The sequence below is a fragment of the Drosophila sulfurigaster genome, chromosome 3, assembly GCF_023558435.1.
Source record: "Drosophila sulfurigaster albostrigata strain 15112-1811.04 chromosome 3, ASM2355843v2, whole genome shotgun sequence".
Taxonomy (NCBI): domain Eukaryota; kingdom Metazoa; phylum Arthropoda; class Insecta; order Diptera; family Drosophilidae; genus Drosophila; species Drosophila sulfurigaster.
In genome coordinates this window covers 35,709,687-35,737,581 of record NC_084883.1, presented here as the reverse complement: position 1 = coordinate 35,737,581, position 27,895 = coordinate 35,709,687, and the positions used below count along the sequence as shown (strand labels likewise).

At 40.1% G+C, this 27,895-nt stretch overlaps 2 protein-coding genes across 3 annotated transcripts; one reads left to right on the top strand and one right to left on the bottom strand.

The window, feature by feature from the left end:
* The first annotated feature begins 363 nt into the window (after positions 1-363).
* LOC133842310 (endocuticle structural glycoprotein ABD-5) lies at positions 364-1,022 on the top strand. The gene is made up of 2 exons (XM_062275361.1): positions 364-525; positions 599-1,022. The coding sequence occupies exons 1-2, from the start codon at positions 514-516 to the stop codon at positions 983-985; spliced, it is 399 nt and encodes a 132-aa protein (XP_062131345.1). The 5' UTR covers positions 364-513; the 3' UTR covers positions 986-1,022.
* On the bottom strand, positions 824-26,891 carry LOC133842309 (ankyrin repeat and BTB/POZ domain-containing protein 2). 2 transcript variants are annotated; one of them, XM_062275360.1, is made up of 7 exons: positions 26,115-26,891; positions 18,096-18,272; positions 5,339-7,226; positions 3,461-4,436; positions 3,035-3,398; positions 2,652-2,979; positions 824-1,594 (listed from the first exon to the last, which is right to left on the bottom strand). In XM_062275360.1, the coding sequence occupies exons 2-7, from the start codon at positions 18,212-18,214 to the stop codon at positions 1,352-1,354; spliced, it is 3,918 nt and encodes a 1,305-aa protein (XP_062131344.1). In that variant the 5' UTR covers positions 18,215-18,272; positions 26,115-26,891; the 3' UTR covers positions 824-1,351. The 2 variants fall into 2 exon arrangements, with proteins under 2 accessions (XP_062131344.1, XP_062131343.1); XM_062275359.1 differs by lacking the exons at positions 18,096-18,272; positions 26,115-26,891 and adding an exon at positions 10,266-11,603.
* Between the last annotated feature and the right edge of the window lie 1,004 nt (positions 26,892-27,895).

Sequence of the window (27,895 nt, the reverse complement as noted above, 5' to 3'; positions counted from 1 at the left end):
GGAGGCTGAATCAGTGGTAACAATGCATGCAGAAATGTTGTTGGCGAACCGCATCATAATTTAAACATCATCATCATCATCACCATGATCATGATTGGATTCGACACTCTGGTGGTGTAAGTATAATCATGTTGAATTAATGAGTACAAACCGAAACGCAAGAGCTAAGTAAACAAGTGTATGGAATGCGGCGAAGACCCATGAATACCATTCCAAACTACACTTAACACACGGAGCAGCAATCTCTAGAGTACCGCATCGATTGGCAGCTCGATTATTTCTGTTCCCCCCTTAAAATTACCGGGGCGTATGCAAGCGCGCTTAATTGATATTAAATTAATTCTTAGAACGAGTTTCAGCGTGCGATTTGAACGTCTTAATGTATGTCACTGGTTGCCAAAAAACAATCGAAAAAAGAAGTGCAAAAAACCGGTAAGGAAGATGGCCTATATAAGACGTCTGCTCAACAGCAGCTGAAGTCAAACTGAGCCCAGCCAACGAATCAACAGCAACATGTTCAAGCTCGTAAGTTTCAAGCGCATGGATAACCCGTCGTGATCCAGACTCATTAAATTCTACGATGATCTCTCTCTTGCAGTGCCTTAGTGTCTTTGTCCTGTGCATCGCCAGCGCTCTGGCCGCACCCGTTGATTACGCGCCTCCTGTGGCCATTTTGGATTCGATCAATGAGAAGAATCAGGATGGTTCGTATCACTTCTTCTACCAGAGCGAGGATGGCACACATCGTGAGGAGACCGCTGTGGTAGTCGATGCCGGCACCGAGAACGAACATCTCGAGATCAGCGGCAACTATTCGTACTACGATGCCGATGGCAAGGAGGTCGTTGTCAACTACAAGGCCAACGATCATGGCTTTGTGCCCGAGGGCGGCAGCATCTCCAAGGAAATCTCACTGGCCGCCAAGCAGGCCAGCGAGGCGCAATATGTGCCCGAGACCGATTACCAGAAACCGCCAAAGTTTTAAATTTTAAAATAAAAATAATCCCTACAAAGTAAAAAAAGCGATTTTGCGAGTATTTTTTATAGTAGTTTTTTTGTAGGTTTTTTTATTCGATTAATGCAGAAACAATTTCAACTAACTACAGGATACGATTGCTAAGCTGTTCGTTAAAAATAACAGTGCGCTGAACAAGTTGAGAGTACAAACTACACAACTACTCGTACAGGGTATATTATAGGGTATACATTGTGTATATAGTATATAGTATAATATAGGGGCATTATATAATACAGAGCTCAAATGTTTATATATCGTTTAAAACAATGCAATAAATATGACATTAAGTGAGTAGGACATAGATACATCTTATGCACAGCAGACGCATTTCTACTACTTCTTCACTGGCGTCGCCGGCGGCGATCGATAGGAGTTGAGCAATCCTCCAGCATTTCCAGGCTTGCGGCTCTTCAGTCGCTGCTGCAACGTGTGCAACAGTCCAGCGAGCACATCGTGATTTGGTATCTTCTTGGCAAACAGCAGACGCTTCACGGAATCATCGTAGGTCAGCAGGGCGACCATGTTCTGCAGCAGAAAGCTCTGGCAGTACTCCAAGAGATTGTTGGCATTGTACACCTGGCAACGAAAAATTCAAAGTTTACAAATTAGCCAACTATTCTTAAACGTGTATAAAACTCTTTTGATTTACCAAGTAACTAAAAATAAAATTATATTCTTTTAAAATGGATTAACTTATTTATAGAAATTCACAATTTTGTTTATTTAACAAGTAACTAAATTAAGTATATGTAGAAATTTACAATTTTGTTTATTTGATTAGAACAAAAATAAATCAATTACGTTTGTATAATTTATTATTTGAAAATAGTTTTCGACTTGCTCATATATACTTTACTTTATGATGTTTAAAAGTGAATATAGTTTTGTAGTTTTATAATTAAACAATTCTTTTGAATTCATTTTTGGAAGATTTCTTTCGTTTTATATTCGAAAATATTTGTAATTTGCATGAGTGGCAATAAATACTTTTATTTCCGCGGAATACAAAGCATTCTAACTATGAAATATTTCTTTGAAATTCAATGCAAATGCGAGTGAATATAAAAATGTAATAATAATAATAATTTGTATTTACTAGTTTATTCATTAGTTTAAAGCTGTCAATATATATTATTGCTTAATTTCTGAATAAGAAATAAGAATAAGACAGTTCTTTAACATTTTTGTACCAAATTCAAAATTCAATCTTTAAAATTCTGATACAGTTTTTTATATATGCTGCCTAAAATATTTATAAATACAAACTAAAGTACAAAGCTGATTGTAATGTTGCCCATGTAAGAATGGTAGTAAATTTAGTAAGCTACTCCAATAATCGAATATCTTTTAAACTTATGTAATTATAAATGAAGTTATGAAATTTTTAAGCTGAACACTATTTTTAATCAAGCTCAAAAACCGACAAAAATGCAGCACTCATTTTGCTCTGTAATGTTTGCAATATTTATATATACAAAGTAAAGTGCAAAACTGCTTGTTATCTTAACTATTTAAGAATTGTAGTAAATTTAATAAGGACTTGAATAATAAACTACACTTGCCTTTATAAAAGCAGTTATAAACTCTTCAAGCTAAAAATTATTTCTACACAAACTTAAAAACCCGCACTCACCTTGGCATGAATATACATGGCGACGACATTGTCGACATCAACCATTTCGGAGCAGCGTGCCTCGGTGTAGCGCAAGAGTGCCTCCAGTTGAAAGAAGCTAGCGGCTGCCATCAGCTCGAGGACATCGGCGTGGGAGACATCGAGGGCATTGCAGCCGCCGCTGTAGAGGAACTGCATGACAAGCTGGAAGATGTGATAGCGAATGTCGTTGATCTGCACAGTGGGTGTGCTGTTGGCATCGCTCAGCTTGGAGCTGAGCATGCTCTGGAAACGTGGCGATGCGGTGACCAAAACAATCTTGTGGCCATAGAAGATTTTGCCCTCAACGCTGTTAAGGAATTAACATTAATAAATGTGGAATGTGGAATGTAAGTTTGTCTTACCGAAAAGTAACATCGCTTAGCTCTGGATTGTTGACAAACTTTGGATCGATGCGTGTGCCCTGCACGGGTTGCATAGGCGGCTGTTCCTTCAGCGGATGCAGTGCCTCCCAGCCGAAGCAGGTGGCAAAAATGTCGGCCAGCAGGAGCGTGGTGCCTTCGTTCTTATTGCGAAAAATGTTGAAGAGCAGGGGCAGACACTCGCTGACAAACTGGGCGCTGTAGTCATCGGGACACACCTGCAGAAAGTCTTGGAGCAGCTGATCGATGACTGCATCAAGGCGCAGCTCATGGGCAGCCGACAGCGCATGCATCCAACAATGTAGAGTCCAAGGCACGCCCAGCTTGCGCAGCTCAATGGTAATATCTACAAATAGAGAGAAGCAACTGTAAGTGAAGAAGCTATTAAGGATTAGATTTACTACGCACCCAAATGATTATTCTCAGCACTGTGGTACATGGCCTCCTGCAGCCGCTTGATCTGCGTCTTGTTGAGCAACGGCAGCAGATCCTCTCCAGGTCCAACCGAGGCAGCTCCAGCGCCACGCACGCCCACCACATCGCCCTCGGCCAGCATCTCCTCTAGGGAGAGCACATCGCGTGTGCCTGGCGAGACGGGATGCGTGAGCAGCTTGCGCAGACAGCTGCGATGTCCGTGTGCCGCTGCCACCGAGATGGCACAGAAGCAACCCTTCTGCGCCGCCGCCGCAAAGCAGAGCGTGTCCTTCTGCTGCGTGGAGAGAAAAGCATTTGCGCCATGTGCCAAAAGCAGCGCTACCATCTCCAGATTCCCTGTGCCCGCAGCCAGTTGGAGTGGCGTCAACGTGCACTTCTCCTCGCTGCTGCGTGCACCGCCCTCCACTTTGCCGCCACGCTCCAGGAGTATCCGCAGTGCCACATAGTTGGCCCGACTGGCGGCGAAGCTTAGCGCCGTCCAGTGCTGTGTGTCCGGCTGTATGGCCGGATAGCCATTGCTGCCCGCTGCTGGCACCTCCACATTGGGATCACAGCCCGCATCGAGCAGTGCATGCAGTGCCACCTCATCGTTCCGTATGCTGGCCACCATCAACGCAGTCAATCCGGCGCTGTTCTGCGTATCGTAGCGTGTGGTGGGCGGCAGCAGCTGAGCTGCTTGAGCGAGCAACTCAGCGCGTCCGGTGAGCAGCAGCTTGAAGGCCACACCGATGGTGGCACGTCGTCCCAGCTCGGAGGTGTCCTCGCCAATGCTGCTCACTGCCGCTGCTGGCGAACTGCAGCTGCTGGCGGTGCCTGTGACGCTGCCGCCGCCTGTCGAGCTGCTGCTGCTGCAGCTGTTGCCGAAGTGCGTCTTCTTGGTGGGCAGCTCCTCGTCGTGGGCCACGGCACGTATGGGGCAGTCGACGCCGGGGAGCAACAAACGCGCAGCCTGCGAGAGTAAAGGGTAAAGATAGTTATGGTAAGGGATTTCAGTGATTGAAATATACTATACGAGAAGCAAAAATTTAACAAATACTAAGAGAAGCCAAATGTATGGGCATTAAACTATCAGTCGCTTCTTATACTCGCTACCACGGTTGCCACTTTTGGTACAAATGTACCAAAACTGGTACATTTTTTATGCGTTGGTACATTGGATTTCTTTTTTTTTATTTTGGTACATTTTCAATATGCCTGCCTTTTATGTTCAAACATATTATTTTAACAAATGGCTCTGTTCCACCAGACATAAATTTTGAATCAGTTAGAAATTGAACCATGACTAAGGTCTATCACTACGTAAACAGTTATATATTGTGAATCACAATTTGTGAAATACAAAAGATCTTCCGTGAAAAAATGTGTGGTACATTTTTGCTAAAATTGGTACATTTTTTCAAAATTTTGGTACAAACAATTTTTTTGGAATGGCAACCATGCTTGCTACCTATAGAGTACTTTTGTATGGACAAAAAACCCTCGTTGTTACGGGAAGTAGTTTCTTTGTCTGACAATCTGGTATACTTTAAATTCTATGATATGTGTTTAATGTAGTACTTATCAATCTACCAAATATAGTCTTTGGTATATTTCAGTATTTCTGTTTACTAATTAATTTAGTATATTGTAGGAATGATATCATTTAGTACACCTACTTAATAGTTGAAAATAAAGAGATGACTCCAGTTGCTCATTTACTTACTTAGTGGCTCTTAATTTCGATTAATCACTGAAAAATATGTATGGGGTTTCTCATCCTATTCAATGTAACTTTCATATACTATTTATATACTATATAATTATTATTACTATTACTAATACTAATTATAATATTATATACTACTTTCTCACCTGCAGTATGTCATCCTTGTCAATCATAAGCCCGTTACGATGCTCGGCATGCGCGGAGGCGACTCGCAGCCACTCGGCCAGCGGAGGCAACACGACGTAGGCACGTTCATAGCACAACTCCTGGACATTCTGGGTGCCACTGTTGGGGGGCGCCTGTCCAGCTGTGGAGCTCTGTGCCGCCAGTTCGGTGTGCTCCAGCTGGGAGCAGCGCATGAAGTAGAAGAGCGCACTCAGTGCGGCATTCGACAAGGCGGCAGCATGCTGGAACTCTTGCTGAGTGCGCAGCGCCTTCTCCTTCAGCTCACGTATACTGCCCACACAAGTGGCCAACGAGAAGGGACTGGCCCAGCGGGGCATGGCCAAGGCGCCGGATGCAATGCGTCCGGCATTCAGATGCGCAAACGGTTGCAGCAAACCCCAGAAATCGCCGCTGCTAGCGATGCTTTGATCCAAAGCAGCGGCCGTGGAGTTGCCATTGCCATTGCCGCACTGCAGCATGATCTCCTCAAGCAGATTCTCAATGCCAGCGCAGAGATAGACCGCTGCATATTCGTGTATAAATTTGCCTAGTCGGGCATCCGTCATCCATCGAAAGAAACTGCCCACACTCAGCTGCAGTCCAGCTCGAGCGGATTTGCTCTGCTTCAGCGCACTCTCGCCGGGCACAGCGAACATCGCCGCAGCACGCAGACAGGCCTTGGTGCAGGAATCAGCCAGCGTGGAGCACAGCACCACCTTAAAGGCGCCTGCCACCTCCTGCTTGGAGCACAGTCCCAAGCCCGCCGAAAAGCGCTGAATCTCGCGGGCAATGCGCACCAAGGCGCGCTGCAGCAAATAGCCCAGCCTCGAGATGACCTCGACGGTCACCTGTTCCGCCTGCTGCTTGCAACGTCCGTGGCGGAGCACACGCATTATACACTGCTGACTCCACGGCGGATGCTGCAGCTCCACAAGTCTATTATGTGAATCCACCCAGACAAACTCATCCGCACTTGTGCTCGTGATCACCGTCTCCAGCGATGAGTAGCGTCCCAGGCGTCGCGCTGGCTCCGAACTCTCCGAGCCGGCACTGAGGCTGCTGTAGGTGCTGCTGCTCGTCTGGGAACGCATCGTCAGCTGCTGTATGGCCAACTTGATGTCCTCCAGCCCAGTGCCGCTCCACGGCGCCTTCCCTCCCGGCATGATGCCGCGATGCCTCCTTGAACGTGTGCTGCGATTGGTCACCCCAGCAGCCAGCCGATCCTCGGGCAGCGGTCCCAAAGTCATTCCTCCCGCTGGGGAGGAACTGTGGCCGCCTGTGTCCGACATGCTGGCATGGCCCGAGCTGCGATTCTCATCCGACGAGCTGTGGCATTCCTGCACTCGCTGCAGCGCCCGAAACTGTTCATGCTGATGTCTGGGAGCTGCCTGCTGCTGTGGTTGTTGCTGCTGCTGTTGCTGGGGAGGCGTCGCTGTGGGAATGCCCAGCGTGGGGCGACTGGGTGAGCTCTGCAAGCTGCCGCTTAACTGCGGTGGCTGCGACTTCACTGGCGTGCTCTGCACTGTGAGGCGAGCCGGTCCCGTCACCGCCCGCTGTGGCATGCCACCCTTGGCCACCGACGTAGCCAGCTGTGGCTGTGGCAACGGACTGCTGACCAGCTTGCTGCCACCCACTGGCGCCTTGTTCGGCTGCTGCGCCAGTTCCTTGAACACTCGTGGTGCTGGCGTGGCCATCGCCACAGCCAGTCCAGCGCCTCCGGCCTGCGGCGTGTGCGGCGCTCCCTGCAACTGTTGCAGCTGCGCTTGCGACTGCAGCGCCACGGGCGCCGACACCGGCACCGGCGGCAACCCCGTCATCTGGCTCGGCGGCTGCTGTCCCCCGAAGTTGGGCGGCAAATTTCCGGTCGGTCTGTCGGAAGAATTTGAAAAGAAAAGTAGAAAATTGTCCATTAATTAAGAGTTAGAAATTTAAGGAATTTGTATACAGAATAAACAAGAAATAATAAAATAACTAATAGTAAATTACATTTATCCATAAATTGTCATATAGACTTTCTCTTTTAGAATATTGAAATGTACATTTGTAATAATAAAAATCTATATTTAAAATGAAGTAAATTTACAATTAATTATTAGTCTGATATATAAAAAAAATAAATTCAATTTCAATACAAGCAAATAATATTAATCTTTCCTAATAATAGCGAAAATTTGAAATATCCAGTAGAACAAATTCGTAATTTTAGATGGAAATAAAATTTAGGGAAGATTTACAATTAAATAATAGTCCGAAATATAAGAAACAACAATCCAACAATAATTTGAGGAAACAGAAACAAACAGAACACTACATATTATTGATAGATAGTATTAGGGAATAATAATTATAATTAATATTAATATATTTAATATTTTATAAAATTGCAAATATTCAATATTATAAATGAAGACAATAAAGAAAATTTGCTATTAAAATCAAAAATATGTTTTTCTACTATAAAACATGGAAATAAAATAAATTAAGGAAATATTAAAATAAAATAAATATATTTATATATATAATGTGTATAATATTCCATGTTATACCATTTAAAATAATTATGAAAAATATATTCAATAATCTATACGTCTTATACTAGTTCAATGATTGAAAAAACCTTTAACTTTCATTCTTAATCGAAAAATGTGAGGTTAATACGTTCAGTCTCTAACGAAATTTAATTATACATACACACTTTGCATATAATTATAAACAATATTTGCCAAATCGTCAAAGTAATTGGAATCGAGTTCTGTCAATACTAAGCAAAATTTAATCCACATTATTTCTAATGCATAAATATAAATGTGATATTTATTTAATCACTAAGCAGGTCAATGACTGAATTTGAATTATTTCACAAAAATTCAATTTCAATTGAACAATTTTGAAATGAATTGAATTATATTCAACTCGTGCCTATAAACACTTCGAGAGAAATAAAAAGTATAGCTCAATAAAAATGCGTCATTCAGCAAAATATGAAGTTAAATAACAAATCTAAGAACAAACATTTATATAACAGTAGAACAATAAGAATTAATTTGAATTAAAATCAACGAAAATTTAAACATCTATTAAAATTCGGGAAGAAGTTTTGTCGTATGAGTGAATACACTGAAATAAATAAAAAGCGGAATAAAAAAGAAAGCAATCGCATTTAAATATGTTAGCAACCGTAAAGCAAAATTTGGCCCACATAAAGAGCACTCAGTTATGCAACTCATTAGAATTCAAAAACAGAACGAGACAAAACAAACAATAAAACTGCTTCTAACGGACTGTCATATATCTGTCATATTACCGCTTATCTTTCACACTGTCGTGCCAATCGAGTTGGCCACCTTTTCTATATATCTGCATATTTAAAGTATCGTTGAGAATGGTCTGAGGCTTGGGTCTGGTCTTGAGCATGAGCTTGAGCTTCAGCTTGGAGGAAAGGTGGCATCTAATTAAAAGTAGAGGCACACTCTCACAATATACTCTAAAGAACCGAGTGAGCATTACGAATAACTCACTAAGGAATTCTATTGTTAAATAATAGTTAAATAATCCTTGGCATTAAGTATGCAAATTTCTTGCAATTTTGTCACCAGCATAAATAAATTATATCAAGTAAATGACAGATATAATTATGATAATGCGACTTCTCTTCAAGGTCTCCACTTCATTAACTTGTTAGAGTATTCCCTATTCTGAGTTCGGGCTGAGCTAAACATTTCCTTTTGTTTATGAAAGTGGGTTGAGATTTTTGTTCTCACATTTCTGCACTGTCTTTGCGATCATCATCATAATCTTCTAACTGGGCTCGGTCAAAATAAAAAAACATAAAAGGGGGAATAGAAAATGAAAAGCCAGTTACGAGCAACTCATTTGCATGCCGCCAAAAGATGCGAATTAAATCGTTTGCTTTTATTATGATTTTTGATTTCATGTTGTAACATAAAACTTGCCTCTTATGTTGCTGCTGCTGATTGACCTAGAATTTTTGGCAGCAAAGTTTCTTTTATTGTGAAAAGTGTCTATTGTTCTTGAAGCTGGCAATCTGACAATGCGTTCAGCTAAATGCGATTTATTGTTTTTGAATTGTTTTTACAATGCATTGACATGCTCCCATTTAATGGATCTCGCGTCTTTATTCTGCGATCACCGACCTTTTGACATTCTTACAGTAGTCACAAGTTTATTTAGCAGTCCAAATATTAACAGACTTTAACTTGAGTTAAATACAATGGGAAAAGTTGAAACAATAGTGCGAGAAGTTTTTGTATTTTATCATTGTATAATTAAAAGATATTTATCTGTTTGTCTAGCTGACCAAGTTTAGCTGCTCATAAATTTTGAGTCTAAAAGCGAATAAAATAAACATATGACTATAATTTGCAAATTATAAATTAACTTTTTCTAAGCATAAAATTACCCAATACACAAACTGAAATTTATCTAAAATAGTGAAAATTTTCATTGCATACTTTTAGCTGCTAATGTTAATTAATTAATAACGCATAGGAATATCTTAAAGATGCAGCTGCAAAGCAACAAAACTGTGAAAATTCAATTGAATTTTTAAAAAGTGAAAAAATTATAAGAAAGGTAATAAAGAATACGATCTTCAAGTTCAGATTTTCCCTTTTACTATCGAATCCCATGCAAATAAGCCCACCAGTAACAAAACGTAATGAAAAAAGGTGGAAAAATTAAATTGAAACTGTTTTCACTTGCTATTCAGCTTGGCTTTGGGTGTTTTTTTGACTGGGCAAACCCTCTGCCTCCAGTTTGCTTTCACAATACTAGAATGGGAGCCCAGACAACAATTGTTGGAGTGGAAAGACAGACACAAAAAAAAAACAACCCAGAGTGAAAAATGGGCGAAAAATAATGGCAAATCATTTGAAATATTTTCACTACCGTCTCGCAGCACGTCGCCACTCCTGAACGTAGCTCCAATCGCATGAATCCGACTGACTGGCTGTCTCCGCATCGTGGCCAGGGTCGCTGTCATCATCGTCGTCGTCGTCGTCGTCGTCGTTTTGGTTATCGTCATTGCGATGTTGATGATGATCATCAGCTGCAAGAGCATCGGGTTTCATTTGGCCAACAACGGCTAGAGTTGGCTTTGCCACCGTTTCCACCAGCGCACTGGCACGCCGGTAATTGCCTTCAATTTTGATATTAATTACGCCATTCTGCACGCTCTCAATGTAGGGCGGTAGTTCATCAGCATCACCACCCGCAGTCACCTCCGTTTCTGCCTCTGCCTCTGGCACTGGCTTCGCCTGCTGCTTTAGCTCCAAATCTGGCCCTGTTGCTGCCGCCTCTTGATCTGGCTCTGGCTTCGGCTTTGGCTTAAGCTTGTCATTGGATCCATTGGCCTGCAGTTTGTGGCACATCTCCTGCAGCAACTGTGAGCGCAGATTGGCTGCTGCATCTGCGGGTTGTCCTCGATTCATGGAGTCACCAAAATAGATGACCACCTTGTGATTTGGTTTGACCTCTCGATCTCCTAGATTCCCAATCCCGTTCCCGTTCCCATTCCCATTGCTATTCCCATTTCCATTGCCTGGTTGTCTGCGCTGTGTGGCCGCCCAGTCGGGCAACTCTTCGATGGGCGTGGGCGAGGGCGTTTGTGTGGGGCGTGGCAGATCTCGAGGAGCCAACTGACACATTTCGCTGTTGCGCAGCGATTGCGGCTGAAAGTTCTTCAGCGAGATGCCTCGTCGCCTCAATATGAAGTTCTCATTTAGCATGCGACCCAGCAGGGAACTTGGTGGCGTCACCCCCACTCCCTTGTCTCCCTTCTGTTGCTGCTGCTGATGCTTTTGCTGGTGCTGCTTGGATTGCTGTGGCGGTGCCTTCTTCAGCTTGTAATCGCGCAGTTCGCGGCAAAGGCGACAGGTGCAATCTTTGGTGCAGTACATGTTGATGAGACAATGATGAGGCAAATCCCAATGTTGAATACACGATGAAGATGATGGTGATGTTGCAAGTTGATTTAGAATTTAAATGTTGAGATTTTTCGCTTTGGTTTCATTTCACTTTGCACTGGAAATCGCGACGCTCGGCGACATACACAATTTAATACACAAAATAATAACAACAATTATGCAAATTATAAATTATCATTGCTCTAGCGCCGTCTGCGCAACGTTCCGTAACCGCATCCAAACAAAATCTTTCAGTCGCAATCTCTCTCTCGCTCGCTTCTAATTCCGATTTAGATTCGAAAACTCCGATTCAACTCTTCGACGTTACCACGCGCGCTCAGACATCAAGCTCGACTGAAGCTTGCCAACTGCCAGCCGGCGGTTTCAAAGCCAAACCCAGCTGCTGCCTCGCTGCCTCGCTGCTTCTCTGCTCGCTGTTGACGCTGGCTGCGCTGCTGACGTCGAAGCTAGCGTTGTGTTAACGCTAGTCATTGTGTACGTCTCTGTTTTTCCTGATTTTTCACAGAGTGTGTACTCTATGCAGCGGCGTAGGCCTGGCTCTGCTGCCTTTGGGGCTCATGCCACCTTGCAGGTCTTTGGCTTGGGTAATTTCAGCTGCCGTGAGTTGTTGTTTCTCAGCTGTGTGACCAAAACAATGGCACAACTGTAACAGACAACAGCAGCCAAGGGGCAGGTAGAAGCACAACAACTATAACAACAACAACAACAACAGCAGGCGGAGATTTACTCCAGGGCAGAGCCCACAACAGCTCTGCGTACTCCCATTGAAAGCGATACTCGCTAAGCAAGTTTTCCCAGTCACTGTGATTGTGGTGGAAAAACTATTTCGAGTCACTTTTACTGTGAACATTTTTCATTTCAAATATATATCAAATGAGATATGATTTACTATCAGCCTGTATCTATGTTTTATTCTGATGAGCAGTTCTTAATAATTTATGAATATGTTGGAGCTGTCTCGAGGTCAGCATTGTCGTTTAAATATAAACACGACATAGTTCCAAAAATAAATTGTTTTTAATTTGCTTTTCGAATCAAACATAATGTTGTAAAGTAACATATTCCTGTTCCAAATTTACTTGATGGAATGTTTTTAAAATAGTTTCTGGCGCAATAAAATATTATATTTTTTAGACAATGTTATGAGTATTGGAAATTAAAGTAAAATAACTTATTGCTTAAATATATAAAATTAAAATGTAACAAATTTATATTTGATAAATATATAAACTATTTATCTTTGAGTTTTAATAAAATAAAATATATATTAAATGTAAAAAATGTACTTTTTTAGTATGAAATAAACAAGAGTTTTAATGAAATGAAATACATATTAATGTGTTTTAAATATATATAATAATATAAAAACATTTAAAAAAAAATTTACTTTTTAAATATGAGTAAAAATATAGAGATAATAATCTAAATTAACATTGAGTAATTTATATATTACAATATATTAAAGTCTACTAAATATAATTCCAATCTTCTGAAATTAATATATTAATATAATATTGGTGTATATTTGAATTCTATTTAAGTAAAATATAAAAGTGATTTCATTATTTCTAATACACATTGCCTACACTAAACTTTAATCTATCACTTTATGCTGCTCATCACTGTGCCTTGAGTTTGTGAATTTAATTATGTACAACTGTTTTGAGGGGCCGACTGCTGTGGCCTGGGACACACTCGAAGGTTATACAATCTTGACACTTATCAGATCGTTTTGCTAGCTTCCTTCCTTCCGCGCCTGGCCAACAGCAGATGGGAGCTGAAGCTCTTGGGTTCCCTCAGCTCAGGTTGAGGCTGAGGTCCAAGATCACGTTTTGTGTTCTGAGCATGTGCAGACACGCGTAGGTTGAGGCTCAAGATACATCTTGTAGATACATTTCATGTGTAGCAGTGATAAATTGGTAAAGCGTAACCTGCTTCTAATGATTTACAGCGCTCATGCTGATGTTGATGTTGATGTTGATGTTGATGCTGTTGATCTAACGGTTGTTTGAGGTTCTCTCTCTCTTTATATTTTATTGGGCAGCTTTAACATATTCTTTTTGTGTGGTTCAAGCGAAAATCGTATCCTAGGGCCTGCAGCCCAAAAACCACAAAACGCGTACGCAATTAGAAAGTTATGACCAATCGTTGGTCATTTGGTCAACGAAAGATGGAACGATGAAGAGAAGAAAATACTATTCCAGTGAGGAGGGGAACACAACGCCCACGTAATGCGGAAAAACCAACGCAAAAGACACGTCTAGAGGAGTGCGCTCTACACTTGCTCGTCGGATTATACAATAACTTTCTTCTGTGCACTCTTTTGACGGGGTTTCTAGCCCAACTTGCTGGCGTAGTTAATTATTTAAAAAAACAAAATTATGAACGAAACAATTTGCGCATTAAAAAGTTTAATTTACGGAATTGTAATGACAGACTATAAATATGCTTACACCCATTACACACAGAAAAATATTAAAGAAACAAAAAACCAAAAAAAACGACTTAAACAAAAAGAGCCGAAAAAGCAAAAGTTTAATGTAAGATTTGCGTGTTTATAAAACAACTCGACCAACGCAAAGAGTGTGAGAGAGAAAAAGACAGAGAGTGAGGGGGAGAGGTGGAAAAACTGGCCAAAGGCGGCAACTGCAATTCAAAAAGCCAAAAGGCAAAACCTCAAAGAAAAATTCGAAAGACAAAAAAACCTATTATCTCTGCCCAGCCCTTTGGGGGCTGCAGTAATATTCCAAAATATCCGAAAACTATCGAGTATGTGTGTCATTGCGAGTTGGCCAACTAATGAGATTACTGCAGTTACTCGAACCGAGCCCAACCTCAAAGAGAACTTTCGTTTTTCATGCCGACATTCAAACAGGAAATTGTTTTTGGGCATTTACTTAAAGTTAGTAGATCATTAGAACTCGGTCTTTGAGCAGACGTCTAACTTGTTTGCCTGCTGCTGTCCATTAATAACATCGTTAAGACATAAATATAATTAGAATTAATTGCTAATGTTCTCGCAAGGTTAGCTCAAGACTTTGTGTCGATTTCTATTCAACACGGCTTGGAAAACCTCAAATTCAGCTGCGATAAAGAAAGACTTTTCGTCACTACATTTTGACACTAAATGTTTTGAGTTGCAAACGTTTGTGTCAAGTCACTGCTTCAAGTCTGGGAACTGAAAACCCGAATTTCATCCAGTAGTAAATCTCGATTCGTTACGAAATGTAATGTGCCACAAACTGAGGATTTTAGATCTAAAGATAGAAAATCTTATTGTCGTAGTCAAAGTTAGAAATCAATGCACAACCTCATTTTACATACACTAAAATAGTTAAGAATAGTAAGAGAGTTGGCAATAAAATAAAACTGGTTCTATTAAATAGATGGTAAATCGGGGCTTGTCAAACATGATAAAGTGAAGATGTTGATCCAAATAACAATTTTAAACGGTATCTAATAGATACAAAAAAGGGAAAATAAATATAAAATTGACAATATTTTTATAGTGAACTCAAAATATAAACTTTAGATTATATTGGAGTAAAGAAGCTGAGAATATTTTGATGATGATATGTGCCAAGAAAGAATCTCTTAAGATTGTTATAGTAGTTGCCAAAAACTAGAAATGTTTAAATAATAAATATATTATATATATGACTGCTGATGAGATGAGCTAACAAAGAATCACTTAAGATAGTTATTGTAGTTGGCAAAAAAAAAAAATGACTACAAAAATAGAAGTATCTAATTAGTCTGCTAAAATTACCCGCCTAAATACTATTTGATTTAATAAGTGGTAGTTGAACTCAGGAAGCAAAGATTATTCATGGTAGAAATTGAAATTTGAGTTAATTAAGTAAAGCTAAAATTGCGTATTTAATTATGAGCCACAGAAAATATTGGCAACTCAATGACTCCATGCACGATTTGATTAATAAAATAAACTATGTATTATTTGTTTATGGTTTACAACAGGAAACGTAAAGCGGGTCAAAGACCAGCCGAGACTTTGATGTGCGTCTGCCGCTGCTGCTGCTGCTGCTGAATTCATAGAGTTGTAACCATAAGTTTGCTTTCGTCGTATTTTGTGGATGTTTTGTTTATGCAGCTAATTGCAGTGCTTATATAAGGTCTCTACTATAAGCAAAGCAATCAACGTAGCACTTGGTTGTTTTGTTTTGTGCTTTTATTTTGTGCTTTTATTATCTGTGTGACTCTTGTGTAATATCCAGATTTGATGCCTTAGTAGCTATCATTACATCTGCACCTGATTTGTAGATACATTTATAGATACGCGCGTACATGAATACAAAATATATGCGTTGATTGTGTTGGGGCGCTAACAAGATTTCCGCATCTTTCCGCCTGCTTTACATTGCCCATTAAGCAGCATCAGCATCAACTTTGCGAAGAGGAAAGGAAGCGAGAGTGAGGAAGACAGCAACAGTTGCGGTCATTGGATTGAAGGCGCGGGGCGATGCTTCCGTTGAGCTGCAACTTAGGGTCGCATTTGGTTTCAACGGCTTAATTAGTCAAGCGAGTGACGTTGACGTGACTATCTCTAACATGTGGCTGCTAGTTGCTAGCTGCTAGCTGGTGGCCTGTGGCATGTGGCATGTGGCAGACTGGGCAGCAGCTGACACTAGGCTGCCACAAGCAACTCCCACACTTTCGCGTCCAGCAATGCTGACTGCAGTCTCAGATATTTTGACAAGCGTTAAAAGTATCTCACAGATACACGTACAAATGTATGGATAATGTGCCTGATTTCGTTGCGCTTGACTTTAATGTGGCTGCCGCTGTCTTTGTCTCTCTCACTGCCTCGCGATCTGTGTGAAAGAAAGTGTTGGCAGCGGCTGCGACAGCGGCACGAGCAAGGTAAAAAGGTAACAATATTTTCACTTGCCTCATGTCGTCGTCGTCGTCGTATTGAAGATGCTTCATAGAAAAATGTAACAACTATGGCGGGGTTTATTGCCCCCAACATTGCACAGGCCCCAGGTCTAGGCCCATGCCCAGGCCGAGACCCAAAGCGTATGCCATTGTCATTGGCGTAGATAAAGATAGCAACAGCCGCGAGTCAGATACAGATACAATTAGTTTCTGTTGTTGTTGGTGTTGTTGTCAGCAGATAGCTAGCGAATTGTGTGCGGCTGGCAAATATTTCGAGTAAATTTTTCCTATTTCAATTCGTTTGCTGTATGTTTGTGTGTATATATTATTATGATTGTTATTGTTTGCAGCTAATTATTCACATTTTGCCATTTTCACTTTCATTTGTGTGAATTTCTATTCGTACTGTCATTTGTTTGTTGTTACACGTATTTCAAAACCTTAGCTTTTTAATTGTTTGTCCATGCAAAAAGTTTCCAAAATGCCAGTCATATTTCGGCTTCCTGTGTTGTCTTCTGTTGTGCACATGCATCACACACACACACACTCAAACACACACACACGTACGGAGACAACTCGAAGAGATTGAAATCTGCAATTGTTGCGGCTTTTGTCTGCTTGTGAAATCGAATCTGTAGTACAAAAAATTGATATATGTTCATCAACAGTTATGCAGAGTTTTCAATTAAATTGAATTAGTTGAGTATATAGTGACTGGCAATAGTCTAACTGAGTTATTTTTCCAAAAATAACTATATTCATAGCTTCAAGTCATAAAACAAGTTTGTGATTGTTTTTTGGCCCACATCCGCTGACCAAGTGCAGAAGTGAAGATCTTCTCTGCTCTATTCCGTCTGACACTGACAACGTTGGCATTAATTTTCCCCAAATTAACCTTGACCGGCTTCACAATGCGATTTCAAAAAGATATCTAGACGACTTGTACCCGTTTCTTCTTCATCTGAGTCTTCTTCTACAATAGTAAGAAAATCAAAAACCAAAAAAAATAGAAAAAACTGTCTGTAGATTTCCTAAAAATGGTCTGACTCTTTTGCTGTTGCCATTATTTTGTTGTTTTTGTTGCGTGTAATGGTATTACTGCCACTTCCGAAAAGAAGTTGGTCGCAGCTCAGAACGAAAAAAAAAGACAGCAACAAATAGTAGATGAGAAGAGGGACAGCAAACAAAAGTAAAGTTTATTGTCCATTCAACGTTTGGACGCTTCACGCTTTTGTGCACAATTGTGCATGCAAGTGTCCAAGACCAAAAATAGTATCCATTGTTTGGACTTCGACTCGAGACCTATCGGAAACAACAGCCGAGAGACAAAACAAACAAGAACCAAGAACGTAAAAAAACTATCTCTTTAAGCACCATCGATACTCAAGCAGCTTCAAGGCGTTACTAACAGAAAGTATCGATGCTAATATAGTCTGAAACTACAGTAATGATTTCGAAATTTTTAAATATGTATTAGAAAATATAATTGTTATGCAGTGGTAATTGAAAAAAAATGACTGAATTTTCCATTTAGAAACAATAACAGCGTGTTGCAATTTCTCGTATGTTTGTTATAACATTCTGGAGCTTAAGTCATAAAGGCGTGGAAATCCGCTTCGAATAATTCACACGAATAAACGCGTCACAAATGCTTATAGTCCAACAAAAATTGTTGCATACTTTCAGGCAGCTCACATAAAAGTCAGTTATTAGCGCCATCTTTGGGTTGTTGGATGCTCTAACGATATGGTCATGGTATGGTAAATTAACAAGTAAACATTGACTTAAGAATATGATTTAACCAAGAATAAACATTACTTAACTAAACATTATAAATATGATTTAAGCTAAAATAATATTATTTAAATTAAAAAAAGTTTTAAAATTTTCTTCTTACCTTCGCGGTTTTGGCCGCAGTATCTCATGATTGGCATCTGTTATGCAAAGCGGGCTCAGTGCGCCCGCTAAATGTGCCACGCCCACGCGCTCTGTATCCCAATTGTGGCGAGTGGGCATTTTGGCAACACAATTTTATAGCTGATATTTATATCTACAGACGCAGCATGTTGTAACACTGAAAGTGGACAAATAAAAAGTAATATTAAAAGTTGATTGAAGTGGATTGACAAAGCGCAGACATTGAACGCGTTTTGTTGTCGCCAGGTTGTTTGTTGTTGTCTAAGGCTGGTTCTGCAACTGAAGCAAGGCACCGCAAGTGCAATTAGTCGCTGCCAAAGTCGTCTGCACTTCCTCTGCTCATAATAATTAACGCAGCAGCAGCCGCAGCAGCGTCACCAGAGAAAGCCAACGAGAGTCGCAGACACTGATAGAGAGACCGAGAGACTGAGATTGAGTCGGAGACAGAGCAACAGAGGCAGGGGCGGAGTTGTTGAAGGAGGAACGAAGGCAACAGGAGGAGGAACGAAGCGGTAGCATTGCGTGCTTTGCGTCATTCGCCTTGAAAGTTGATCGTCTGTTGATCGTCTTGCTACTCTATAAATGGTTACTTGTCTGGGCTCTGGCTGCAGGTGTCAGCCAAGAACTTTGGAGCCACATTGGCATGCAATCAATGCCGTTCGATTTCATTTCGTTGGAAATTGTTGCCGGCCATAATGTCAGGCATTTCTGCTATAAAAATGCTTTTTATATACCCAGCACCTAATAAGCCAACGGAAGGGGCATATTTCGAGTAAAAGTTTTCTGCAATATACAAGATTCATATTCAGAATATCTCAGGAAATAACTTCTAACAAAAAAATTATTTAAAAATCAATAAGAGATCGCGTGCTCAACTCACAGCTCTTCGTATCAAATTACAGCATAAACATCAACACAAAACACTTTTTAAACGGCCTGTGCTCATAATTCTTAACCTATTTAAGCGTATACTTGATATTCGAAACTTTGACAAAGGTCGTCAAAAACAATCTGACAGTCAACGATTTTTTGAAATCAAATAATCAACAAATCATGATTTATTATATGTATTTTTTAATTCTTTTTGACAGAACTTGAATATATGTAAAATCTATTTTTCATCAAGCTTAGTTTAATTATGTAATAAATCATCTTTTGCGCGCTTCTTTAATTCGGTTTTGTAACTGGTTACACAATTTTTCTCGCAGTGCATACACTTTTGAGCCCTAATACATGATTATTTTCTTTGGTAACAGGGCATCATAAAGTTGAGCAGCTTCAAGTGCATCACACCAACTTGTTATGTAGCTAGTTGTGTTATCGTTCCCGGTAAAAATACTCAAGTTCAGGCAAATAGCAGGCCGATGTGTCTGCTGTCTGTTGTCTGTCTTCTGTTCTGTTCAGTTTTCTGTTTCTATTGAACACTGTAGTGCGATCTTATCGGAAGTGCCCAAGGGGACGGATGCTTGGATAGCTTAGCATGGATGGATGGATGGATGGATGTGTGGATGGATGTGTGGATGGGCGAGAGTGCGAGATGAGAATGCATTGCCAACGCCTAGTTTACTCTCTAAAATCACTCTTTGAAGATATGCCAATGTTTCTTCTTCAGATTTTCAGCTGTTTTACGATTACAAGCCTCGAACAACGACTCTTCGACATATGTCGGAGCTAACCATCCGTTATACGTTTTATGATTAATGGTTTGCTTCGATTTTATTCGTTGCTCTTTCTTTCTCTTTCTCTCGTCAAGACGACCTTATGAATTTCATAATTTTAGCAGATGTTTATTGTGCGGGCTTCCGTTGTTAATGGGGCTCGAGAAGAGCACTCAATGAAGAGTTCACATTGAGCTCGCAAACGTGTCTTAAATATTTGCTCAGCATTTGAACCGCTTGGCCCTTTAACGATATCAAAAGCTTTATTGAACCATTTGAGGTCATCTCACAGAGAGATTTCTTTTTGTGTATATATTTTTTATGGGCTCTTCTTCTGTGCCGGGGAGTGCATTAATTAAGCGTGCCTGCTTTGACAGTCGATAATCGAAAGAACGTCGATTGATACCCATATAAATAGCAGCTAAATTGCCGCATTTTAAACGGCATTAGTCGCTGTCCAACTCCATCCAGTTGTCCCATCGTCCCAGTCTCTAGTCAAGTCACCAGCTCTCGGATGCTCTTTGGCAGATTTATGGGGCTCCGGCGAGAAAGCTCTGTGAACTCTCTCAATGATTCTGTCTAGTCAATGATATCAATTTACACAGTTTATGGCCAACAGAGCTAAGGAGTATTATTTCTTCTTTCTACGTGTGTATTTTGTTTATTTTTTTCACGAACTGTGATTTCAGTTAAAGATATTCTACAAAAATTCTTTTAGAGTATTGTTTTATTTTTACGAGAGCAGCGCTTTAAATAGAAACGAAGTTCTGTGGAAATACAAGTGTGGCATAAATGCCAGAAAGGTTGCAAAAATTTCAAATTAAAACTAGAATTTTGCAATAACTTCAAAGAATGTTTGGAGAATTAAATTCTAAAGAGAAATTTCTTATTTACACGTATTGTAAGCAAATGTTGAATATCTATGAATAATGATTAATAAAAAGGTTGTTGAATTTGGTAATTCATAAAATTATGCAAATATAATTAAGATGACTATTTAATTTCTTTTCTATTCTGAGAGTCTGAAGTTGATTCAATTATTCTCAATAGAAAAGCAAAGTAAAAAGAAACGCAAAGTTAATAATCACAAAAGAAGACCCGAAAAGTCCAAGCTAATTGTCTCTGTTATTTACATTAATAAACTCTGCATTTAATTGCACACATTATTATGCTTTAATGTTTGTTTCCATTATCTGCACAAATAAATCAGCAAAATTCACTGTGCGTATTTTATGGCACGAAAAGAAGAGCGCGTAACAGGCTGGCCAAAATATGTGGCCAAAATCTGATTGCACTGCTTACCGCTAAATGGAATCCGAACTGACCGGCTTGAGTATGTGTTTATATATTTTTGTGCCCCCCCTCTCGGCTTTTTATTTTTATGTGCTTTATGGGCAGTTTTTTGCGGCTACCGCATTCCGAAGTGAAAGGCCAGAAAGTCAAAGAGAGACCGTGAAAGATACAAAATGTGGAGAAAAAAAAAAAAACAGAAATAAAAACACAGGCACGCACACACTAGCACTCACACTCACACAGACACCTGGACAGGAGATATGTATATTGGTTGGTGGGGAAGAAATTTCATAATTAATATGCCGCACAGGGAACTAACTGTTTGAAGCTGGCATGCCGCATTAATATGCAACAATGTGGCAGCAAGAAGAACTGACCAGGCGTTGGTGTTATCGCCAATGGGTTATTGAGGTTTGAGGTTTCTTTCTTCTGTCGTTTCCTCGGGTTTTTGGCCGGGGAACGAATTCTCTGTTCTAGCCGCATAGACGTGACACTAATAGATGTGGCCTTCTACGCCCTTTAATAATCATTTGAATAACGAAAGACAGTCCCTTCGATAAGCTGGGGCTTAGCTAGCTGTGGCCATCGCATCGCATCGCTATTGACTCGATTTGACTCTGTCGTTTTTTGGTTCCATTCATTAATCATACTAAAAGATACACGCTGAAAATTTCATATAATTTTCAAGCCTCCGGCTGTGATTTGTGTTTGTTGTGCTTGGGTTTCGGTTTCTGTTTCTGATTCGGATTTGGATTCGGTTCGATTTCTAGTTATTACTAAGATTAATTACGTTGCTTATGCAAATCGATTGTCATTAGCCATTTATAGCCATATTGCGGTGGCAGTTAAGCGCAGATACATTAAGTCAGATACAGATACAGATACGGACAGCGAACGCGATACAGATACAGATTGCGATTCAATAGCCAATTCAAAGCAAAACCCATTCGGTAAGCTATCTAAATAATTTCATCGATTTATTTATAACCAATTTGGTTAGTATTCTTAACTATGTGCCAAAAAGTATCTTATTTCTCTCTCCCATTATTTCATTCTTTGTTCAACTTCACCCAAGTATCTGTCTGTCTATTCTGACTTTCCGTCTGTCCATATGTCTTTCTGTCAGTCTGTCTGTTTGTTGGTCTCATTTATGGCCGGGGGCGCAAGCGCGTGTTAAAATGGCTCAAAACAAACAAATGGTCAACGATAACCGATCCGAAATTACTTTTTTTCCAAATGGACACGGCGCAGTGAGGCAGCAAAAATTGAAACGTTTTGTAACTGATACTCCCAAGGAATTCCATCGGCTGCGCTTTGCTGTCAAGCCTAGTGCAAACACTTGAATATGGAACGGGTTTCTTTTTCTTATTTTTTTTTTTATTTTTTTTTGCCTCTTCTACTTCTTCTGCGCTCTTGAGATATTAGACTCTTTACCACAACTCTTGTAACTTTACTTTGATTGCGGCATTACGACTTAACATGGGCCTGCTACTCAGGCAGCCAAGCGTCTAAGTGCGAGTAAATCAATCGCTTTGATTATGAGAAAAGAATTTCCTACTATTAGGAGGAAATGTGCTGGTCCCAACTTGTTTGCTTCTACAGTTAGCTTACTTAAATTGTAAATGCGGAATTATAGGTCTAATAATATCTTTTGAGTTATCTGTTGATTCTGCCGCAATTCATACTTCCTCTAATATGTGCAATCTTAAGCCCATTCACAGCTAATAAACACGTTCAAAATATTCCATTTAGCTCTACAGTTTTCTATTAGTAACTTTTACTAAATTCCGCTTAAGAATTAATGAGAGAATTTAGCCTCAAAATCTTATTCTCTAGATCTCTGACAAACTCCTCCTACTTCATCATATCGATAGCATCTCAAACAATTCAGAAATAACAAATCTGTTCAGATTGATATTGTGCAGAAAAGGTTAAACAAAAGCCAAAGAGAACAAGCAACAAAAGATAAACAATGCGATTGTTTATCACTCGTTAAAGAAGTCCAATCTATAACGTGGCTAATTATGATTCTGTTGCTGCTGCTGCTGCTGGTGCTTTCAACCTGAGCTTCTACCTGGCCTCTTAATAATTATGGTATGAGAGCAGGGCAAACTTTTTTCTTCTTTTTTTTGGATTTTTTGATTTATGTGAAAACGAACGAACCAAATGACTTTGGCTTTGGCTCGTATGTTTTCGTGTGTTTAATAAATTCAAAATTAAATTTTCTCTTAATTGCAGTCGCTGGCTGCCAGTCGGTTGTCGGTGTCGTCCGGGCAGAACCCGATCAAGAGAAAGTGTTTCTCTGTTTTTATTTTTATTTTTCTCGAGTTGAGCTGAGCTTTGGTTGCATGCAGCAGAAGCAGAAGCAGGCTGGCTGGCTGGGGCAACAACAGTGGCTCCTCGAAATTGGGTCACTCTGACTCTCTGCTCAGCCCAGCTAACCAGCCCAGCTAACCAGCCCAGCTGTTTCCTCTCAGTATCATTGTCTGACTGTCCGACTGTCTGTCTGTCTGTCTGTCTCTATCTGCCTCTCTGTCTCTGTCGCTCTGTCTGCTCTTTCGCTCATTGACATTTAAATTATGTAGGCGCAATTCGTGTGCTTTTCTTTTTCTTTATATTTTTTTTGGGCCACCAAAAATGCCACCGAAACAGCATTTTTGCTGTTCGACTGTCGCGTGATGTCAGCCAAGGGGGCAAATAGCTTAAGGAAAAAAAACCAACACACAAAGAGACAACAACAAAAATGTCTGACAGTGAAAAATATGTTTTACTGGCAGCTTATGCAATCCGAGATCAGATCACAAGTTGCTCTGCTGCACTTAACGGACAATTGGCCCATAGACAAAAGGGCCGCTCCCCTCGCCTCGCGCCTTCGCTTCACAGCCGCAAGTGGGCCAGCATCAAGTTGTCGCCGCCACAGCATAACGGTCTCGATTATGCGCCCATCAAACACCCAGCAACAGTGACAACGACAACAACAACAACAACAGCAACAGCAGCAGCAACAACTGGACCCATTGGTAATTAAAAAAGCAAGCTTGATCTGTGATCTTTGATTGGAGCTGACAAAGGTGTCTGTTTCTCTCCAAGTATAAATTCTCTTTTTTGTGGCCCTTTCGCTTTGACTGCTGCGACCCTATAAAATGATCTCGTAATGTTTCAATAATGCCAGCCATTCGATTCGATCACTCTTTTCAGTTAACTCTCAGGTGTGTCGGCACGAGCGACTCATGTTTCTCCACTCTTCTCTTCTCTCCTCGTCTCTCCTCTCTTCATTCTCATAATCGCAAGTTACAATCTGTATACGACTCAAAAGGCTTTCATACAATAGAATATTTGTACTCTTTGTGTGCAGTTCGAAATAAAAAACATTCCGAAACATGTTTTTCCGGGATTTAGTCAATACCTCAGATATTTTTAATAAATCAATTTCAACTGTTTTTTAATTATGCTAAAAGACTTTAAGTCGAAGCGGTTATGTCTGAAATTTCTACTAAACGCAAAGAAAATACATTTAATTTTAAAGAATGTTTGAAATTTATTTAAATATTTCTGCAAACTGGTTCGCAAACTGGATCGTAAAGCCCTCCCCTAACTTTTGTTGTAGGTGTTTAACAATTTTCCGGTTTTATAACATAAGAATAAACTTTACAGCAGCAAATAAATATTAAGAATAGTTTTTTGCAAGACTAATTTTATTAGAAATATCCATAATCCCTTCGCTGAATTGAACGTGACTCAAAGTTTACAAGAATTGCTTTCGACTAGCTTTACATTAGGAAATCGTAATTCATTTTATTTCTAAGCCCTCATGTTGTTTTACCAGTTTATTTGTGTGTTTTACATGGCTCTATTTAAAAAATCAGTTCTTTCCCATTGGCCGAAATCGTAAACAAAAGCGCAAAGGTGTCAAACGTCAAAGCTAAAGTCAATAAAAATAGTTAACCAACAAAATACACTCACATACACACACACACACACAATGGGTTGTGTGTATTTGGCTATTTACGAGCTTGTTTGTTAGCCACTTAAAACCAGAACGGCAAAATAGCAAATGTATCTATCAGATACGCCAGATACAAGAGTATGCGACATATTTTCTGCTTAGTGCTGGCTGCCAAAAAGGCGGCTTGACCGTTTTGCCTAAGCGTCATCTAAACAAATAAAAACAGTCAAAACTCCCGCTTGACATGAATTCGAATTTCGAATAGTATTGGGAATGGGAATGAGGAATTCAAATTGAAATTGAATTGGGTTGCGACACAGAAAATGGCTTTTGAGTTGCTGTAAGTTTGCATATTTGCTTAATTCTATTCAATTTTTGACCTGCACATAAATATATTCATAATTCGATGTATTATTATCGAATTAGCCTAAGAATCAACTCATTAGTAATGCGTTTCTAGGTGTGGAAGCCAATTTGCTACTTTACTTCAGATCATCCAAATAGAAAAAAGGCCTAGACAAATGATTTTAAATTGAGCATTAGTTATTACTACTGTTTTGGGGTGAAACACGAACTGATTGCTTTATTGATTTGTTGTATAAAGATCTAGTTCTAGTTTTGAATGAGGAGGAACGGTACTTTCAGCAGTTCAACATAAACAATCAATTATAATCCTTTATAATGTTTACTCTTCCAGAACATCTCTTGATTTTTCCCTAAGGCATCAAGAATGTTTATTAATGATTTTATGCTGTCGAGTTTTGCTTCTCCTTCATTTTCTATTCTTTTTTTTAATAAGTTTTTGACCTCTTTTTGATCTTTGGAATTTATAAATGGCAACAAACTTTTATAAAGTAAACTTTAAGAAAAAAATATTTATTTAAACATAGCGATTTTAAAGGGATCTGCTAAGCTTGTTGCTTAAAACTATTATTTTCTTTTAAAGTTGTTAATTTACTTTAGTTTATGTGACGCTTATTTTCACTTTTATAGCGAACTCCATATATGGTAGATCCTCGCTGTTTCTCAACTTCTCTCTTTCATTCGCTCTTTGTCTCCCTCTCCCACTCTTTCGAACTTTAGTCTCAAAATTTTCACTCACCTCTAACAGTTAAATCCTTGTGCTCAAACGTTTAAGCTGTTGCGCTTTATCCAAAGATATCCAAAAGGTAAACGCTCTCGATATAGAATACGACGAGTATCTGCACTACGTATGTATGTACATAGGTAAGTAAGTATGTATGTAAGTATGTTCACACTGTTTTGGCGTAAGTGGAGTATTCCGCTTCATAAACTTGGCATAAACTTGGCACACAAATCTACTCGCTGACTTACTGACTGACTGGTTGTTGTTGTTGTTGTTGTGTTGCGGAGGCTTGCGTGCAATTAATTAAACAAATTGCTTTACTTTCACCTAAAACTGCGAGTACTCAGCAAACAATTATTTATGTATTCACGAATGCGAGTACTTTGCAAATCGGCCAGGTATTTACATACTATACATACTTAGCATTTAGCACAAACACAACAAGAAGACAACAAGAAGGGGGCACTCGACACCAAAATTTACTTATGTTGCATGCAACGTTTGTTGTTGTTGTTGTTGTTGCAGTTGCAGTTTTGGCAGGTTTCGTTAACAGGAAAATTGACTTAAATATACAAATATGTGTATGTGCTATACATATACATACTATATTAAGTAAGTATGAGTATGAGTTGTAGCGAAAAACAACTTTTCGCGAATATTACACCAACACTCAAACACACACACTCTCACACACAGGGAGAGACACGCACACACCGATGAAAAACGCCCGCGGTGGCTGCGTTCGGCGTTAATCACGTTGAGAAGAATCGTTCTGCACGACGAAAAGTCAAAAACACAACTGAAACTTCTTTGGGAAAAAGTATTTTACAGCGCTCGGCACGCGCAATAGACCAACAATGGGTCTTTGCTTGGGTCTCAACAGGTCTTGAGCTCAACATTTTGAGTGAGTTTTTTTTTTCTCTTGTGCGTTGTTTTTTTGTTGTGTCGTTTTGTTGTTGTTCTGCCGATGAAACCAGTTGATCTTGTTTTTGAGCCGATTTTTGCTGTTTGGTGCTGCTCGCTTCGCCTTTGAGTTCGCTCTGACTTTAACTCCGGCTGCGAATGCAGCGACTGCGACTGAAGCGGAGGCTGAGGCTGAGGCTGTTACATGACTCGACGGCTGCTTCGTTGGTTGCTCCTTTTGGCAAGTTCGTGTCCTAAGTCTTTTGTTTTGGCTGCATTGCAATTGCTTTGCTCGTAAATGCATGGCATTATTATCTATGAGTTATTTACGCTTAGCATTTTTGCTCTTGTTATGACCAGACGTTCCATGGCCGTTCCGATGCTCGATTCGCTCTCCTCGCTCCTTGTGTATGTGTGTGTGTGTGTGTCGTGGGCTTGGCACACGCTCAACCTCAACCCCCTGTTTGAATGTATTGGGGAGGAGGAGGTGGAGAGGTGCATCAGGAATGCTGGACAGCACTGCAATAGCGACAGGTTTGCCAGCAAGCAATCGAGCCAGCCAGCCAGCAAGCGAGCACTCGAAGTCCACTGCAATTTGCACATTTGGCGTAAAAATCTTGGCTACTGTTTCCAGTTGCAATTGGCCAAATGTACATTTATTTCGCTCTGTTCCTCTCGTCCGCGTAGGAGTCGATGATGTCGGAGTTCAATGAACCGAGCCTGCCAATTCTTTTTTTTGTTAAGCAAAAAGGGATACCAACAAAGAGAAGGAGAGAGTTTGGCAACGACCTTGTCGTGTTTTGAGATTTGTGTCTTTGGCATCGTCACAACTTTGTTTTTGTTTTATTTTGGTGTGCTGTGTTGTTATTTTGGAATTTATTGGCCCAGCCGTT